Below are 20,837 nucleotides of genomic sequence, written 5' to 3' on the forward strand. Positions count from 1 at the left end.
AGTTTCACATGTTGAAGCACGTTCATATACCAGCTTTACTAAGCAACAGTTACTGAGTCATATTCAGAGTAGCAGTCAGCTGATGTGATGACACCATGCATAGGAAGTCTAGGTTTAAATGGTCCTTGGTTATCTTTCAGAAAGAGTCTTAACCCATTACGAAAGTGGCAATTACAACTTGAGTACTTAGTTACTCTCCCCCTTAATAGAATAATCAATAACCACTGAGCACAAAAGCAATAACTAGGAGGCAAAAGCCAGGTTTAGAGTTCAGTTTATAATCGCAGATATCGTTATCTCCAACTAAATTATGCATAACTTGGCTACTCAATCCGTAATTACTTAAGCTCATTGAGACTGGATGGCTTACTATATTATCTGTAAGTGAAAGCTACTAAGATACTATAAACACCTACTCGGAGATGAATATATTAAAGGAATTGGTGTCTGTAAGGAAAAACTTGAAAGCAATATGTTATGTATATTGTTAATTAATCACGGCTATGTACATATTTAACCATATTAGTTAAATGTATATATTTCTTAAATGTGTTAAAGAATACCATTTATTATTACAGTAATGTTATTCTGTCTAATTAAACAGTGAGGGGAAAACCAGGCCGTACAGTACCTTCACACTGGGCAGTCTTCAGATTCCTCCTGAAGCCAGATTTGCACTGACATATTGCATTTGTGTTTGTCTGATTGCAAATTGCATCCTCCCCACATGGGTTTGTTTTCTTTCCACATATGTCTCCATTGGAAGCTACAGTCGAAGACAATGTGATTGCACATGAAAACACATTTCTATACATCGAATATACTTGCAAAAAGTTGTTCCATTGATGTGTGGAAGCCAGGTGAAGATCAACGTTCTTCAAACAAACAAAAAACTCAGCAAATTTGGGTCATGTATTGCCATAAATGTTCTGACATCATCTAACATTTGGATCTAGCAGAAGAGCCCTAGATTATCTCATGGATCAAGTTCCTCCCTAGAAACATTTAATACTTCAATCTAAACAGAAGGATATTGATCTGTGTGACACACAAAACACACACACATACAGGCCTTGCAGTCCTGCTCATCCGATCCCCCGTCCCCACAGTCAATGAAGAGGTCACACTGCAGCTGGGCTGGGATGCATCGCTGGGTACTGCAGGTGAACTCTGCCTTCCCACACCGTCTGGGTCTGCCAGACACCACCTCTGCTTTGGGACGCACACAGAAGCCAAACACACGTCAGGCTGCATCGGCAACAGAGAAGGCATTTGCATGAAAGGATGAGTGGAACTCTGAGATATCTTTATATGATGTGATGTGGAGCTTGTATGGAAATCAAAGGAACTTGACTAATACAACATTGTTGCTGTTGTCGCACTGATACGATTAGGAATAATGTTTTATTGGAATATACAATTTCCTTAGTTCAACATTCTTGATTAAGAAAAATGTAATGTAATTTGAACTGTAGCTGGTGTAAACTCACCACATTCCTCCTCATCCGAGTTATCCCCACAGTCGTCAACCTTGTTACACAGTTGGTCAGGGCGCAGACACACACGGTCATTTCTGCATCGGTGTGGCCGTGTGGGGGGACAGGAAAGTTTGGCTGGAGGGGAGAAGAATAACACAAGTATTGCAGACAGTCAAATACATTTGAGTTCATTCAACATAGTCCATTCTAGTCTATTTAAATTACTCCATTCTAGTCCATTTAACAAAGTCCATTCTAGTCCATTCAACAGCATCCACCATTTCAAACATGAATATGACCTTGCATGGAGTTATAATAAAATATCCAGCAAAGATCTAAGTTGTTATTTCAACCCACCACACATCTCTGTGTCCTCGTCTGAGTTGTCTCCACAGTCGTCCTTGCCATCACACACCCACGCATGGAGCTTGCATAAGGTGTTGTTGCAAATGAACTCATCAGGACGGCAGAAGAAGATGCCTGAAATTACAAACGGAAGGTTAACAGTAGTGCTATGGGCTTTCTTTCACAAGGTTGTCTTATAGCTAGGTTTTTCCATTTCCTTCTAAACTTCTATTCAATAGCATTATGCTATCACTATAGTGTCTGTATGAAAGAACATTCTTGTTAGCAAAGTCAGTGCTTAGTCAGAATATGACTATTGTTTTGTACACCTTTCACAGTAAAACACATGGCTAGAATGGTGATTGATATGCTACTAGTGTCATATATATATATATATATATATATATATATATATATATATATATATATATATATATATATATGTAAACATTCATACACATAGCTCATATATATTATACAGCGCCAAGCCAAACCGCCTGACTCAAGTCATCTTACCTACCCCTGTTAAAACAGGAACTAGCTCACACAGCCAGCAATAAAACTACCCCCCTAACACTATCCCCTCAGCTTTGTTGTCTCCCGACCCCAGGAAACAAAGACATTCCATCGCAAGAACACATACACCCAGCCATAAAACTGACTTCCTCTACTGGTCAGGGAGCTCAGAGAACAAGACTCTGCAATGCACCAATGGGGCCCGCTCTGGCTAGAGCAAGGCCCGCCTCCAACTCTTTGTGACCAGTCAGAAGACCAAAACGACAAGACTCCACCTACTTTATTCTATGTATAAAGATTAATGTAACCTTTGTATAAGGCCTCTTTTTCACCTGACTCCTTGCCGAGTTATATGAACTAGATCCGTGCACGTAAAACTGCTGGACAAGATATCTTTGACTCATTAAAACTGTATTTTGTTAAAACTGAAATCCACTCTGTCCAGCGTCCATGATTTGGTCTCAACTCTCCAATATTTGAACATCAACAAACTTGGTAGCAGAGGATGGTTATTCCTGAATTCGATCTATGATAAATTGGTGTGAGAGGCGAGACAAATCATCCGGTTCGAATCAGACGGAAGAGTGACCTGTCCAGGAGACAATCAGCCATTCATCTTGCCTCAGGAAATCTGATCAGAGCGCTCTACTTAAAAGGTAAGCAAAGCCTGTTAAATCGAAATCTGCATATTGTATCTTAGCCTAAACCAAATTTTGATCAGAAAGTACTGGGCGTGAGTATGAATCGTTGCCAAATTATTTTTTTTACATAAGAACCTAAGGCATTGATCAAAGAGATCTTGTTTTGCTTGTTTTTATTTTTTATTTTTTATTAATTGGCCTATACTAAGTTATTTTAATAGGAATGTGTGAATTGTGATTGACCAATGTGTTAAATTCCTTCTGGGACCCTGTTTGTTCTGAAATCTGCATAGAAAACTGTCCTAATTATAAATATATTAGGTTGTGTTTTAACATGTAAAGGACACGATTATGGATGTTGGAAATTCTATGAGAATTTCATACGAATGAATGTGGTTATAGATGAACCGAATCTGCATGTAAAATGTCCTATTGATACGTTGTGTACGATCGAATAGGTCTTGTGGAGGTGTGGTTATAGTTAAATGATAGATGAACCGAATCTGCAAGTAAAATGTCCTATTGATACGTTGTGTACGATCGAATAGGTCTTGTGGAGGTGTGGTTATAGTTAAATTATAGATGAACCGAATCTGCAAGTAAAATGTCCTATTGATACGTTGTGTACGATCGAATAGGTCTTGTGGAGGTGTGGTTATAGTTGAATTATAGATGAATCGAATCTGCATGTAAAATGTCCTATTGATACGTTGTGTACGATCGAATAGGTCTTGTGGAGGTGTGGTTATAGTTGAATTATAGATGAATCGAATCTGCATGTAAAATGTCCTATTGATACGTTGTGTACGATCGAATAGGTCTTGTGGAGGTGTGGTTAAAGTTAAATAATAGATGAACCGAATCTGCAAGTAAAATGTCCTATTGATAACGAATAGGTCTTGTTGAGGTGTGGTTGGATTGAATGAATCTGCATGAAAAATGCCCTATTAAAAAGCTGTCTACTATTTAACAGGTTATGTAACAGGTGTAGTCGAGTAGATATAGGATATGTAAGTTTGGCGTTCCACTAGACAGAGATCGGGAATGATGTGACCATTGCACATCAAACAATAACATAATATAACCAGAGATGACGTTCCATGATTTTGAGACCGGGGAAATTAAATTGAGAGAAACGTTTGAGATACGTACCTGGGCTATTATGCACACGTGCTGATAGACAAAGCTACTTTAGTAGCCAAATCGCCGTGCAACCTTGATTGACAGCCGCTGGCCTCGAACACTGATTTTAGCTTTTTTCATTGCTGTTGATATTGCCTAAAGTTTAAAATTGTTCTGACAATTGTTATAGAATCGCTTGAATTTACTGATATAAGTTCATAAAGGAAGTTACTGAATTATTTACAGAAAGTATTTAAATCATTCGCAGAACATTTTTTTGAGTTCTTCTATATTTCCTACAGGGCTAGAATTACTCTGACGATTGTTATAGAACCGCATATATTCACTGATATATTGTTCCAAAAGGAAATCGCCGAATCATTTCTAGAAAATACTTAAATAAATCACTGAACAAATTCAAATTACTGCCGGAGAGGCACACACGTAACTGCCGCTACATTACTAATCTGACCAAGGGTGGGGGCGCATGGGAGAACTTTGAGCTAGCGCTACAGTACATCCCAGGTCTCGAACAGAGACGGGCTGAGTATACAAAGATAGAATTAAGCCACACAAAGGACTGACTAAAACTTAGATAAACGCATTATACACATTATAAGACGACTTAGATAAAATGTCTGCAGCCACCACGCCCAAACAAATGATTGCAGTAGAAACTCAAGACCAAGGGGAGCAGCCAGATAACACGGCAGCCTCACTCACTGCCACTAGGCAGCCCCACCACCCCAATACCCTCCCCCACAGCGGGATATCCTGCAACAGCAACGGGCTCAACGAGGCCCCTACACTGGACCATACAGAGGGGGAGGAGCACCAGGGAGAGAGAGGAGGACCACCCCCTTTTCACTACAACCACCCAGGACCTCAGCAACAGCCAGCATACAACCACCCAGAATCTAGCCACATGCAGCAGGAGCAGCAAGATTACAACTAACCACAGTTTCAAGGTATGGCAGGGAACACCATGCCCTGGCCATGAAGATGCCCACCACCCACGGCAGGAGAAGGGAGACAACACTTTCAACAGCACACTGAACCAACAATGATATGCGAAGTTGAGGGTGTCCCCATCAGTTCCTGGTAGACACAGGATGCACCTATTCTACTATCAAGTTCCCTCAAATACTACTGAAAGTGGAGTGAAGTATCCACCAACCCTCCCTCTTCAACACCTGATTGCCCAGCAAGAATTATGATGATGCCACTCCAGCCGACGCCCACGCGGTCTGAAACCCAAGAAGTATACTGGCTAAAATGCCTACCCACAGGGCCTACCACCCCTCACATCCAGTTTAAGTTCAACCAACTGACAGCTCAAATCTACACTCTGCACCCATACAAGACTCCCCAAGCTGAGACACTTATGGCTGCCCCTACACTGCAGACTGGGACGAAGACATGATGCACCTGACCCCACCTATCAGGTGTTGTACTATTGTGTGAGGCCCAGAGGGGGTGGCAGCACCAGTCATCCTACGACCAAGGAACCTCCATGCACCCCTGGCCTGGACGGCTGAAGCATCAACAGCCATAGCACTCCTGAAAACAGATCTATCAGCGGCAGCAGCTCTGACTGCACCTGACTACAAGAACAAGTTCCATTTGGATGTTTCTGAAAAGGAAGGATTCACCTCATCCGTCCTATTCCCGAAACAAGAGGGGGAGAGAAGGGTCTTGATGTACTACTCTTCCAAACTTGACCACATTGAGGTAGGACAGACAACATGCTCCAGATACGTTGCTGCAGTAGCAAAAGCTATTGAAAAAACAGCTCACCTCGTGATGTCACCCTTCAATCAGGCATCATCCCTCAACCAGTACCTGCTCAATTAGCTGAAATCATCGGATTGACGCAGGCCCTCATCAGAGGAAAAGGAAAGACTGTGAATATCTATACAGACTCAGCCTATGCCCATGGAGCAGTCCACATTGATGGACCCAGAACTTTTACGAGAAGCACATGGCCCCACACACGAAGGCAAACTAAAGACCCTTCAAAAGGTCTCGCACATCTGGTGGCACCCTCATATGATTAGGTATGACTGACTTATTTTGTGACAAATGCAACATATGTGGCAGCCACAACCCAAAGAAACCATATCAAACACCAATGGGCTTGTTTTCAGGACATTAGTATAGACTACACCGACATAGGCCCCGACAATTTATCTAAAGGCAAACGCTATCTCCTAGTTATAGTAGATAGGTTCTCCAAATGGGTAGAGGCAATACCAACAGCAGGGGATGATGCTAGGTCAGTCATTAAAGTGGCTAAAAACCAAACTAATACCCAGGTATGGCATCCAAAGAAAAATCAAATTTGACAAATGGCTCACATTTCAATAACTAACACCTAAGACAGGTGGAAGAAAGATTTGGCATAACACACAGATTTGGTTCTGTGTACCACTCCCGGTCCCAAAATCTGGTGGAACGTTAAACCAAAAGCAAAAGCTAAGATAGCTAAAGTATGTGCAGGTACGAAGTTGACATGGGTTGAAGTCCTGCCTCTGGTGCTGATGGCCATGAGAGCCTCACCAGGAGCAGGCACCCATCTCTCTCCTCATGAGATAATGACTGGAAGAGTCATGCCTGGTCCACCAAGGGAGGGAGGTCATATGCCCGCTCTTGATGTACAACAAATTGTAATGTCTGATTATGTGAAAAAACTGACGGTTCTCTCTGCAGCACTCTCTACCCAGGTTCACAAGGTCCAGGAAGGGGAGCTGCCGGGGGACACGCCACCACTGAAGGTAAAGGTTGGTGACTGAGGGAGGGTTAAAGTCCATAAAGTGGCTGGAACCCAGGTGGACTGGACCGTACGAAGTGAAGGAGGTTACTTCACACTCAGTCCAGGTCAAAGGTAAATCAGGCGCACCTTGGCACCACCTTATGTGACAGGTTAAAGGACATATTCATAGCCTGTTATACATTGAAAAGTATTAGTAAGTTCATAGTATGTGAGGATCTTAAAACATCTAAGGTTAAAATATGCATTCAGTATTAGTTGATAGAGATTGATAACATTCATATAATTGTGTTAAAGTTCAAATCTGTCAAAGGGTACGAATTGTGAGAGTAATGTGTAAACGTTATATTGATTACTTTATTTTGTGGTGCCTAAAAGTGTTAATCTGTGATCTACGAAATGCTTTTAATCTATGAGCCGGAGATCGATTGCTCTGGTCTCCACCCATATTCCTGGGGAAATTCGCGGTCTTTTTCTCATTGAACTAAATGTTGACTTGAGAATACAACACCGTATCACTCTCGTGATTATTTCTCCCCTGTTTTCAGGTATTTTATTGATGATAAAAATAGTAATTTAAATGTTATAACTAGCGAACATGTCAAGAGTGTTTAAGGTGTGTTTTAGTAATGTCTTGAGGAAGTTAGAGTTAAGTTTGAAGAGAGTAATATTAGCCCTGCTCGGTTGAAGTGAAGGATAGCATCGTACTGAGAGTAGCTGCCATTTTATGTCGATTGTGAATGAACGTGCGTGTTGTTAATAAGATATTTTGCTGTGTTATTTGTATAATGGGTTTTCTGTTATGTAATGTGTTACTTTGTGAAATGATTGAACTAAATGTTGACTTGAGAATACAACACCGTATCACTCTCGTGATTATTTCTCCCCTGTTTTCAGGGGCGTAACATTTTTGGAGGCTCCGCTGAGATTGCTGCTCAGATGTCCAGTTTCCACACCCTGGTCGCTGAATTCCGAGCCAGCTAAATCTCCACATAACAACTCAGGCAGGCTGCAGTGAGGAAAGTGTTGCTGTTCGAGGGAAGTTGGAAGTTAGTGGTTAAGTACGTGTCAACTGAGGCCATTGATCGACCATCAGAGACAGTAAGGACCATCTAATTCAGAGTCAACTCCTGCACAGTAAAAGTTCCTCCTGTTCTGTCAACATGACAAGCGCCTTGGAAGAACTACAGGAAGAGGTAGTAGGAGAATTACACACCCTGACTAAAGACAAATTACTAGAGATATGTGATTTCCTTGAAATATCAGGCGAACAGAGAAGAGATGTTAAAGACAAATCCCGCATAGCATTAATGACTCGCATTATGATGTTCCTTGAAAGAGAGGAAGTCACAGAGTTAGAAGATGGCGGCATGTCGGAATTGTTGCTACTTAAAGACGAAATGACAGAGATGATCAGTGGCAGAGATAACAAAACAGGGCAAATTGACCATGATATTGAACCAGCTGGAACACATCACAGAATAGAGGAACTGAGAACTGTAACCCCACAACAAGGGGCGGGAACTGAGCAGATTACTGCAGCCAAAGTCAGTGATTCTCTGCGTCAGCCCCAACACCATGCCAATTTTCAGGGGAGCGTGCCGCTCTCACCCAATGCACAGCACAGCTCATACTGGCGCAAAGAGTTTAAAATTTCTGGTCAGATAGGTGAACCGGGCCAAAAAGAAAAACTGATTTTTTCCAGCCTTGCCCATCAGATTGAAAATGGACTTAACAGAGGATATCCTGAGGTAGAAATAGTAGACGCAGTAGTCAGGGCTATTTCTCCAGGCTCACAGCTACGCAGCTACTTGGAAGGTAAACCCCAGCTTACTCTTCCCACACTTAGATGTATCCTGCGTTCCCACTTCCAAGAGAAGAGTGCAACAGAGCTTTACAAACAGCTAGCTTCAGAAGCACAGCATAGCAAGGAGACCCCTCAAAGCTTCCTGATGCGCGTTTTAGATTTGAGGCAAAAGTACTGTTTGCATCCCAGGAGTCAGAATCAGGGCTTAAGTATGACCCTGCTCTAGTCCAGAGCATGTGTTTACACACGGTCCTTACGGGTCTCCAGAGTGACAGTATCAGGATAGACATGCAGCCTCTCCTGCTAGAGAGCGAAACATCAGATGAGGTTTTGCTAGAGAAGCTTAACATTGCTTGTGCTAATGAGAGAGAAAGACTAAACAAAAAGCGTTTTAATGCCCCACAGCCTGCTACAACTGTAAGTGTAGTCCAGTTAGAGGATATGCCATCTGCAAAGTGTTCTGTGAAGGAAGCCAAAGCTACGATACCCGCAGAACTGTTAACAGAGTTAGCTGAACTTAAGACAGGTGTAGCTTCTCTTAAAGGTCTCAGTGCAGAGATTGCTCAGATTAAGGAGACATTACAGCAGCCTATGTTTCAGTCACAGCCTTGTGCCTATGCCCCACCCCCAGTTAGGAGGCCAGATAGGGACCCCCAGCCACCTGTTTCCCAGCAGCAGTATTACAGCAACTACAGTCGGTCCCAAGCACTTGACCCTGCACAGCATCAATACGCACCTAACCGGTATACCAACCACTCTGCTCAAGCTCCAAGGAGGTGTTTTGTCTGCCAGCAGGCCAGAACAGATGCACGCTGCACACACTGCTTCCGATGTGGAAGTGGAGGACATTTTCAAGCTGGATGTAAAATCCGGGGAGCCAGGCCATCAAGGGAGGCCCCTTTAAACGGAAACGGGTTACCGCTGAGGGACGAGTGTTAACCGTAGCTACCAAAAAGTCCCAGAAATGTGCAAATTGTGCCAGAGAAGAGTCATTTGAGAACCTGAAACAATGTTCATCATGTAAAGAGACACTGTACTGTTCCAAAGTATGTCAAAACCAACATTGGACTAAACATAAGAAAAAATGCACTCACCTGAAAAGTGACTCTACCAGTGAAAGGTTTTCCTGCACAGAGGAAAATGCCCACTCCTTACCATCCCTAGCTCAAGGTTGCCACCCCCGTAAGGTCACCTCGCTAGTCGGCAGACAGTGCCTTATTGAGTGTCACCTGAATCGCCACCACCTCCAAGCTTTATGGGACACAGGCTCTCAGGTATCGGTCATTGATGAACGATGGAAAGAGGAATCTCTCCCAAACGCAAGGCTGAGAGATGTTTCAGAAATCTTGGACTCACCTGATGATCTAAGGTTGACTGCAGCAAATGGGACTGAAATGCCGTACATGGGATGGATTGAAACAACTTTTCGTCTAGCCTCTGAAACTGACCAAACAAAGGAACTGATCATCCCAGTGCTGGTAATGAAAGGCTGTCACCTATCTCATCCCATCATAGGTTTCAATGTTATCGAGCACATCTTGACAATGACCGAAAAGACTAAACTATACAGTACAGTAAAAACAGCTTTCCCAAGCCTCAAAAGAAACAAGGTGAGGGCTTTTATACAGGCTGTTAGCGCAGAACAGACAGATGAATACACAGTGAAAACCAAGAAAGAGAAGGTTGCTGTACCAAAACACAGTAGCATTCAGATTGAGTGCCGTGTAGCTTCCCAGCCTTTCAAAGATGACATGACAATGCTTTTCCAGCCAGACCTGAACCCGCAGTGGCCAGATGACCTTGAGTTCTTTGACACACTAGTCAGAGTCAGTAAAGGTGTTTTTCCAGTTATCCTGCTTGATGTCTCTAACCCCACTGACCACGACATTGCCCTGCTAGGACGCACAATAATCGGTACAGTACAAACCATTATGACTGTATTACCTGCCCAAGTCTATGAAAAAACTGTCACCTCAGCCACAGTGAATCACACCAGCGTTCGAACCCCATGTACTGATACTGAACAGTGGGATCCACCAGTAGGTTTAACTCACCTAACCGAAGAACAGAGAGAGGTTGTTAGGAAAATGCTTAGAGAAGAGTGTCACTCCTTCTCCAGATCAGACAATGACATTGGCTGCATTGAACGATTGAAAATGACTATTTCTCTAAAGGACTCTGAACCAGTAAAGCGCACATACATGTCAGTGCCCAGGCCACTGTATCAGGAGATGAAGGGTTACATTTATGACCTCATAGTCCAGGGCTGGGTTAGGAAGTCAAACTCTTCATATTCTTCACCTGTCGTGTGCGTTCGTAAGAAGGACGGGACCCTCCGGTTGTGTATAGATTACAGAGACCTGAACAGAAAGACACATCCCGACCGCCAGCCCATCCCTCGGGTCCAAGACATCATGGACAGTTTAGGTGGTAATTCCTGGTTCTCCCTCTTAGATCAGGGGAAAGCGTATCACCAGGGGTTCATCTCTGAAGAAAGCAGACCACTGACAGCATTTGTGACACCGTGGGGACTCTATGAGTGGATACGTATGCCATTCGGCCTCATGAACGCTCCTGCAGCTTTTCAGCGGTGTATGGAGGAGTGTTTGGAAGGGCTCCGGGATAACATCTGCATTCCTTATCTGGACGACACGCTAGTTTTCAGTAAAACATTCAACAGCCATGTGAATGATGTGCGAAGAGTTTTGCAGCGTCTCAGAGAGTATGGCATTAAACTCAAACCAAGTAAGTGTGATCTCTTTAAACCCCAGGTCCGTTATTTGGGCAGAATAGTGTCTGCAGAGGGCAGCCGAGTTGACCCAGCCGATTTTGAAGCAGTAAGAGCATTGAAAGAAATCAGACCAGAGACTGTGGGCCAGCTCAGAAAAATGCTTGGTTTACTCACGTACTACAGGCAGTACATCAAAGACTTTTCTAGGAGTGCCAGCTGCCTGTATGACCTCCTGAAAGCAGATTCAGAGAAATTACCTGACCACCCACGGAAAACAAAAACAAAGAAAGTAAGTCATGTGGTGCCCTCAAACAAGCCAATCCTGTGGACTGACCAGCATCAACAGGCACTTGAACAGCTGATTGAGTGTTTGCTTCACCCACCAGTTTTAGGTTTCCCTGATTTCACTCAGCCATTTGTTGTACACACTGATGCGTCACACCAAGGCTTGGGAGCAGTTCTTTATCAAAAGCAAGAGGGGAAGCTTAGGGTCATTGCTTATGGCTCTCGAACCTTAACAGCAGCTGAGAAGAACTATCACTACCACTCGAGCAAGCTAGAATTTCTAGCTCTAAAATGGGCAATCACTGATAAGTTCCATGACTATTTGTACTATGCTCCCACCTTCACTGTATACAGCGATAACAACCCGCTCTGCTACATTCTGTCTACTGCAAAACTGAACGCAACCACTTCCAGGTGGGTTGCAGACTTGGCTGATTTCCACTTTACAATAAAGTACAGGCCAGGCAGAGAGAACGGTGATGCAGATGCTTTGTCAAGGATGCCACTGGATGTAGAGTCACTGATGAGAGAATGTTCTGAGGAGCTTCCACCAGACACCATCGCCGCCACGATACAAGCAGTTGAGGTACAGAAAGAGGCTGTTGTACCTTGGTCATTTTCAGCTGCATCTATGTCAGTATCAGCTGAAGGTGAGACAACCACTGCAACAACCAGCTCGATCCCAAAAGATGGGATTAGAGAAGCACAAGAATCTGATCCAGTCATCCGTCCTGTGCTCAATTTCAAACTGTCGGGTTCCAAACCGCCAGTTAAAGAGCAAAAGAAATTCAGTCCAAAGACAAAATGCCTATTCAGAGAATGGGACAAATTGACAATAGACAGTGATGGCATTTTGTACAGAATCACTACAGCCCGCAAGCAGTTAGTTCTACCAGAGCAGTACAAAGGTAAAGTGATGGAAGAGTTGCACAATAACATGGGACACCAAGGTACTGACCGCACTGTATCACTAGTACGTGACCGCTTCTTCTGGCCATATATGCAATCTGACATCGAGCACTATGTGACTAAAACTTGTAGCTGTGTCAAGCAGAAAAGGCCAGCCCATGCAACAAGAGCTCCTCTGACAAACATTGTGACAACACAGCCATTTGAACTGGTATGTATAGACTTCCTTCATCTCGACAGATGCAAAGGAGGATATGAGTACATCCTCGTGATTGTTGATCATTTTACACGTTTCACTCAAGCCTACGCCACCACATCAAAGTCAGGTAAAACTGCTGCAAATCTCATCTTCAATGATTTTGCCCTGAAGTTTGGGTTCCGTCCCGCATCCACCATGACCAAGGGGGAGAATTTGAAAATCAGTTGTTCCATCAGTTAAAGAAACTCAGTGGCATGGCGGGGTCCAGGACAACACCCTATCACCCGATGGGAAACGGTCAAGCGGAACGCATGAACAGAACATTGTTGCAAATGTTAAAGACACTAACTGAGACACAAAAGTCAAATTGGAAGGAGTCTCTGAACAAACTGGTTTATGCCTATAACTGCACCCGTTGCGAAGTGACTGGCTATTCACCATTTTATCTTCTGTTTGGGAGATCACCCAGGGTTCCAGTTGATATGCTCTTTGGATTGTGCACAGAGGCAGGTTCCAGTAACCAGCGAGAATACGTGGAGAACTGGAAACGAGGGATGGAAGAAGCATACGCCATTGCAAATGAAAATGCTCAGAAAGCCGCTGAAAGAAGTAAGAAGTACTATGACACTAAAGTTAGGAGTTCAGTGCTACAGCCTGGCGAGCGAGTTCTGATTAAAAACCTGACACCAAGAGGAGGACCAGGAAAACTCCGTAACTATTGCGAAGATACAATTCACACAGTGGTGAGACAAATGGGTTCAGACCTGCCGATTTATGAATTGAGACCAGAAAAGGGTAGGGGACGCTCCAGGGTCCTGCACAGAAATCTGCTCATGTCCTGTGACCACTTACCTTTTGAGACACAACCAGAAATGACCAAAGTGGACAAAAGTCAGAAAACGAGGAGACACCAGCCTGCATCACAGACTCTAGATTCTGATGAAGACAGTGGGGATGAATATGACCTTCATCATGAGCCGCTACAGGTTCCCACATCTCCTACAGTACCTGAGGAGAGGAATGCTGAACCAGCGAGAGAGTGGGAACACAGGCCCCCAACAGTGAAACGGACAGTTGCAGTGCCAGTCCCTGATACGCTACCAGCACAGCCTCTTGTTGAAAAGCGGCTGGAGGAGACAACAACAGTTAAAGACCTGCCTGCTGAGGAGAGTAACTTGCCTGCTGAAAATTTGCCTGATGATCGTCCACCAAGTGCCTTTCCTTCATATACTGATGCTTCTGAACCTGAGGAACCAGCCTACCAGCTGCCACAAAGAGAGAGACACCCTCCAAGACGTATCACCTATGATCAGCTTGGTATCCCTTCCTGCTACAGTATACAGCCACAGTTGTTCCCTGTCTACTCTGCACCAGGACTGGTTCCATGGCTGCCATCACTACAGCAATGTTACTTTCAGCCACCTTACATGTATGGGCTTCAGCAAACATGAGGCTACAGAGTTGACATGTTTGACCATGGACTACTGTCAGATTTCACAGACTGTCAAAAGAGACAATGTACAGACTATGCATATAGATCATTAAAATTGATGGACTGTTGATCAATAGTATGAGGAAATACTGCTTATGTTATATAGCTGGTCAACAGATATGGACTGTGAATATAACTTGTTAGTTATATTTGATGCTTCCGTGACTTCTGCTCAAGTACTACCTTACAGAAGAGGATTTTCTAGGTCCAGTGCATACGAACTGTTGAAGAAGACAATGTTGGTAATGTTGGGACAACATTTATTTTGTCGGGGAGAGTGTGACAGGTTAAAGGACATATTCATAGCCTGTTATACATTGAAAAGTATTAGTAAGTTCATAGTATGTGAGGATCTTAAAACATCTAAGGTTAAAATATGCATTCAGTATTAGTTGATAGAGATTGATAACATTCATATAATTGTGTTAAAGTTCAAATCTGTCAAAGGGTACGAATTGTGAGAGTAATGTGTAAACGTTATATTGATTACTTTATTATGTGGTGCCTAAAAGTGTTAATCTGTGATCTACGAAATGCTTTTAATCTATGAGCCGGAGATCGATTGCTCTGGTCTCCACCCATATTCCTGGGGAAATTCGCGGTCTTTTTCTCATTGAACTAAATGTTGACTTGAGAATACAACACCGTATCACTCTCGTGATTATTTCTCCCCTGTTTTCAGGTATTTTATTGATGATAAAAATAGTAATTTAAATGTTATAACTAGCGAACATGTCAAGAGTGTTTAAGGTGTGTTTTAGTAATGTCTTGAGGAAGTTAGAGTTAAGTTTGAAGAGAGTAATATTAGCCCTGCTCGGTTGAAGTGAAGGATAGCATCGTACTGAGAGTAGCTGCCATTTTATGTCGATTGTGAATGAACGTGCGTGTTGTTAATAAGATATTTTGCTGTGTTATTTGTATAATGGGTTTTCTGTTATGTAATGTGTTACTTTTGTGAAATGATTGAACTAAATGTTGACTTGAGAATACAACACCGTATCACTCTCGTGATTATTTCTCCCCTGTTTTCAGGGGCGTAACACTTACACATTGCACCCTGGCCCCAACTCCTTCCAGAACACTGACTGAAGTCAGAGCTGATTTGAGCGGCCTAAATTCGATTCCAAATGAAGACACTCCTTCCTCAGGTGTTGCGGCATTAAACTCCGCCTCCTCTGAAAAAGGAACCTCGCCCAGATAGAGGGACATTACTCCCTCCCTGGGTGGGGCTGGGGATATCTGGCCCTTTGTTTGTGATATTCCTACTATTCTTTGGGGTGTCCTTAGGCACTCTCACATGGTTAATAGAACAACAAACACATACTAAAGCATCAACCCCTCTCACCCCAACCCCTATCCCTGATAATATTCCTAGCACCACTCCCTTCAATCTCACACGCACCAAACGTAGGACTACACCTACAGACCCACCATGCACACCAGACAAGGTTAGAAGTACCACCTTTCTGCTATAGTTTTCACGTCTAGTAGATGTGAAGAGGGGGATTTGTCATATATATATATATATATGTAAACATTCATACACATAGCTCATATATATTATACAGCGCCAAGCCAAACCGCCTGACTCAAGTCATCTTACCTACCCCTGTTAAAACAGGAACTAGCTCACACAGCCAGCAATAAAACTACCCCCCTAACACTATCCCCTCAGCTTTGTTGTCTCCCGACCCCAGGAAACAAAGACATTCCATCGCAAGAACACATACACCCAGCCATAAAACTGACCCCCTCTACTGGTCAGGGAGCTCAGAGAACAAGACTCTGCTATGCACCAATGGGGCCCGCTCTGGCTAGAGCAAGGACTCCACCTACTTTATTCTATGTATAAAAATGAATGTAACTTTTGTATAAGGCCTCTTTTTCACCTGACTCCTTGCCGAGTTATATGAACGCGTGCACGTAAAACTGCGGGACAAGATATCTTTGACTCATTAAAACTGTCTTTTGTTACAACTGAAATCCACTCTGTCCAGCGTCCATGATTTGGTCTCAACTCTCCAATATTTGAACATCAACACTAACCATGTGTTATGTGTGAATTTCAACACCCCTTGTTGCTGACATGGTACTATGAAGGAAGAAAAGCAAATGTGTGTACCATATTGACAGGCATGTAATCTGTATTACAGTGTTCCAGTAAACATGCTCAACTCTACCCATAGTTGCAATCAATGTTCCCTCTAAACTGCACGCGTTCGTGCATTTCCTCCTGGACTGCGGCACAGAAGAAATGCCATGCAAATACGCAAGAGATTGAACTTCACTCAGTTCGCCCCATTAGTTTGCACTATAGATCAACGTTTTTTCTGTGATCGAATAAACATTATATCAGCCCCTTTTTCAATGCAACAAACCAAAACAAATCTAACTTTGCAAGATTGAGTCTGTAATTTTGTTGTAGGCAGACCAGAGTGCAATGGAGTATAATTGTATTAGTGGTTGCGGTCTTTCAATCATGTGTGAGTGAATGCGCTTTTCAGATGATTTCAGATTAGAGCGCAGAGCCGTTTGCGTGCACATTCTGTTGATATTCTTTGCAAGTTAGCGAGTTATTAGCCCAGTTATAGATAAGTACAGGTCAGTTATACTGCTTCCGACAAGAGCACAAAATGTGTAGACTATATTTCAAGCTATTTTTGAAAAGCCAATCAGGTAAAAAGCTTATGTTTTAATTAAAGGGACAGTGTTGTATTTTCAGACAGGCTTGAATATGCAAATAGGCCAATAGGCAGAGGGGTAGCCTACATTGTCTAAATCTCTGTATGGTAAAAATAAATCAAATCCCATTTTATTTTATTTGTCACATACACATGGTTAGCAGATGTTGATGTGAGTGTAGCGAAATGCTTGTGCTTCTATTTCCAACAGTGCAGTAATATCTAACAAGTAGTCTAACAATTCCCCAACATATAGCTAATACACACAAATCTAAAGAGGTGAATGAGAATATGTACATGTAAGTACATGGATGAGCGATAACCGAGTGGCATAGGCAAGGTGCAATAGATGGTGTAAAATACAGTATATACATGTGATATGAGTAATGTAAGATATGTAAACATAAAAGTGGCATTATTTAGAGTGCATTGTATGAAGTGACTACTGATCCATTTATTAAAGTGGCCAGTGATTGAGTCTCAATGTAGGCAGCAAACTCTCTGAGTTAGTGATTGCCGTTTAATAGTCTGATGGCCTTGAGATAGCTGTTTTTCAGTCTTGTGGTCCCAGCTTTGATGTGCCTGTACTGACCTCGCCTTCTGGATGGTAGCGGTGTGAACAGGCAGTGGTTTGGGTGGTTGATGTCCTTGATGATCTTTTTGGCCTTCCTGTGACATCGGGTGCTGTAGGTGTCATAGAGGGCAGGTAGTTTGCCCCCGGTGATGCGTTGTGCAGACCACACCACCCTCTGGAAAGCCTTGCGGTTGAGGCTGGTGTAGTTAACATACCAGGCTATGATACAGCCCGACAAGGTGAACTCGATTGTGCATCTGTAAAAGGTTGTCAGGGTTTTAGGTGACAAGCCAAATTTCTTCAGTTTCCTGAGGTTTAAGAGGCGCTGTTGTGCCTTCTTTACCACACTGTCTGTGTGAGTGGACAATTCCAGTTTGTCTGTGATGTGTACGCAGAGGAACTTTCCATATTCTCCACTGCTGTCCCTCGATGTAGATAGGGGAGTGCTCCCTCTGCGGTTTCCTGAAGTCCACGATCATCTCCTTTGTTTTGTTGAGTGAGAGGTTGTTTTCCAGATACCACACTCGGAGTGCCCTCACCTCTAGGCTGTCTCGTTGTTGTTGGTAATCAAGCCCACAACTGTTGTATTGTCTGCAAACTTGATGATTGAGTTGGAGGCGGGCATGGCCACGCAGTCGTCGGTGTACAGGGAGTACAGCAGGGGGATGAGCATGCACCCTTGTGGGGCCCCAGTGTTGAGAGTCAGCGAAGTGGAGATGTTATTTTCTACCTTCACCACCTGGGGGCGGTCCGTCAGAAAGTCCAGGACCCAATTGTACAGGGCAGGGTTGACCCAGGGCCTCATGCTTGATGATGAGGTTGGAAGGTACTATGGTGTTGAATGCTGAGCTGTAGTCAATGAACAGGATTCTTACATAGGTATTTATTTTGTCCAGATGGGATAGGGCAGTGTGCAGTGTGATGGCGATTGAATCGTCTGTGGACCTGTTGGGGCGGTATGCAAACTGAAGTGGGTCTAGGGTAAGGTGGAGGTGATATGATCCTTGACTAGTCTCTCAAAGCACTTCATGATGACAGAAGTGAGTGCTACGGGGCGGCAGTCATTTAGTTCAGTTATATTTGTCTTTTTGGGTACAGGAATAATGGTAGCCATTTTGAAGCACGTGGGGACAATAGACTGGGATAGGGAACGATTGAACATGTCCATAAACACACCAGCCAGCTTGTCTGAGCATGCTTTGAGGACGCGTCTAGGTATGCCGTCTGAGCCAGCAGCCTTGCCAGGGTTAACACGTTTAAATGTTTTACTCACGTCAGCCACGGTGATGGACAGACGGGGGGAGGAGCGCAGTCCTTGTTAGCGGGCCGCGACGGTGGCACTGTATTATCTTCAAAGCGGGCAAAGAAGGTGTTTAGTTTGTCTGGAAGTGTGACGTCGGTGTCTGTGACGTGGCTGGATTTCTTTTTGTAGTCCGTGATTTCCTGTAGACCCTGCCATATACAGTTGGGCAAAAAAGTATTTAGTCAGCCACCAATTGTGCAAGTTCTCCCACTTAAAAAGATGAGAGGCCTGTAATTTTCATCATAGGTACACTTCAACTATGACAGACAAAATGAGAAAAAATATCCAGAAAATCACATTGTAGGATTTTTTATTAATTGATTTGAAAATTATGGTGGAAAATAAGTATTTGGTCAATAACAAAAGTTTATCTCAATACTTTGTTATATATACCCTTTGTTGGCAATGACAGAGGTCAAATGTTTTCTGTAAGTCTTCACAAGGTTTTCACACACTTTTGCTGGTATTTTGGCCCATTCCTCCATGCAGATCTCCTCTAGAGCCGTGATGTTTTGGAGCTGTTGCTGGGCAACACAGACTTTCTATGGGGTTGAGATCTGGAGACTGGCTAGGCCAATCCAGGACCATTAAATGCTTCTTACGAAGCCACTCCTTCGTTGCCCGGGCGGTGTGTTTGGGATCATTGTCATGCTGAAAGACCCAGACCCAGCCATCTTCAATGCCCTTGCTGATGGAAGGAGGTTTTCACTCAAATCTCACGATACATGGCCCCTTTCATTCTTTCCTTTACACGGATCAGTCGTCCTGGTCCCCTTTCCAGAAAAACAGCCCCATAGTATGATGTTTTCACCCCCATGCTTCACAGTAGGTATGGTGTTCTTTGCAAATAAATTCATTAAAAATCCTACAATGTGATTTTCTGGATTTGTTTTCCTCATTTTGTCTGTCATAGTTGAAGTGTACCTATGATTAAAATTACAGGCCTCTCTCATCTTTTTGTGTTGGAGAACTTGCAAGTGGGAGAACTTGCACAATTGGTGGCTGACTAAATACTTTTTTGCCCCACTGTACGTCTCGTGTCTGAGCCGTTGCGTTGTGACTCCACCCTGTCCCTGTTCTGGCATTTCACTTGTTTGATTGCCTTCCGGAGGGAATAGCTACACTGTTTATATTCAGACATATTCCCAGACCTCTTTCCATGGTTAAATTCAGTGGTTCCCTCTTTCATTTTTGCACGAATGCCGCCCTCCATCCACGGTTTCTGGTTAGGGTAGGTTTTAATAGTCACAGTGGGTACAACATCTCCATTGCGCTTCTTAATAAACACACTCACTGAGTCAACGTATAGGTCTATGTTGTTCTCTGAGGCTGATCAAAACATATCCGCTTGATCAAAACAACCTTGAAGCGTGGCTTCCAATTGGTCAGACCAGCAATGAATGGTTCTCGTCACTGGTACATCCTGCTTGAGTTTCTGCCTTTAAGACGGAAGGAGCAAGATGGCGTCGTGGTCAGATTTGCCGAAGGGAACTCTTTGTATGCATCGCAGAAGTTAGAGTAGCAGTGGTCAAGGGTATTGCCCATGCACGTAGTGCAAGCAATATGCTGGAAGAACTTAGGTTGATTTAAATTTGCTTTGTTAATATCCCCACTACAATAAATGCAGCCGCAGGATGTATGGTTTCCAGTTTGCATATAGTCCAGTGAAGTTCCTTGATGGCTGTCTTGGTGTCTGCTTGAGGTGGAATGTACACAGCTGTGACTATAACTGACGAGAATTCTCTTGGTAGGTAAAATGGCCGGCACTTGATTGTAAGGAATTCTAGATCGGGTGAGCAGAAGGACTTAAGTTCCCGTATGTTGTTATGATTACACCATAAGTCGTTAATCATAAAGCATACACCACCGCCCTTCCCTTTCCCCGAGAGGTGTTTATCTCTGTCAGCATGATGCATGGAGAAGCCCAGTGGCTGAACCGATTCCGACAACATATCCCGAGAGAGCCATGTTTCCGTGAAACAGA

The 20,837-nt window shown here is 43.4% G+C and overlaps 1 protein-coding gene across 1 annotated transcript in view; it reads right to left on the reverse strand.

Moving 5' to 3' along the window:
- LOC115117317 (low-density lipoprotein receptor-related protein 1B-like) overlaps nucleotides 1-20,837 on the reverse strand; it is a 286,805-nt gene that overhangs the window by 44,833 nt on the left and 221,135 nt on the right. The window contains exons 66-69 of the mRNA XM_065014311.1: nucleotides 1,836-1,958; nucleotides 1,491-1,613; nucleotides 1,069-1,212; nucleotides 632-766 (exon numbers count right to left, since the gene is read on the reverse strand). Of these exons, the coding sequence (XP_064870383.1) occupies nucleotides 632-766; nucleotides 1,069-1,212; nucleotides 1,491-1,613; nucleotides 1,836-1,958 (525 nt within the window). The remainder of the gene's footprint in view (nucleotides 1-631; nucleotides 767-1,068; nucleotides 1,213-1,490; nucleotides 1,614-1,835; nucleotides 1,959-20,837) is intronic.

The sequence above is a fragment of the Oncorhynchus nerka genome, linkage group LG1 (genome assembly GCF_034236695.1).
Source record: "Oncorhynchus nerka isolate Pitt River linkage group LG1, Oner_Uvic_2.0, whole genome shotgun sequence".
NCBI classification, from domain to species: Eukaryota; Metazoa; Chordata; class Actinopteri; order Salmoniformes; family Salmonidae; genus Oncorhynchus; species Oncorhynchus nerka.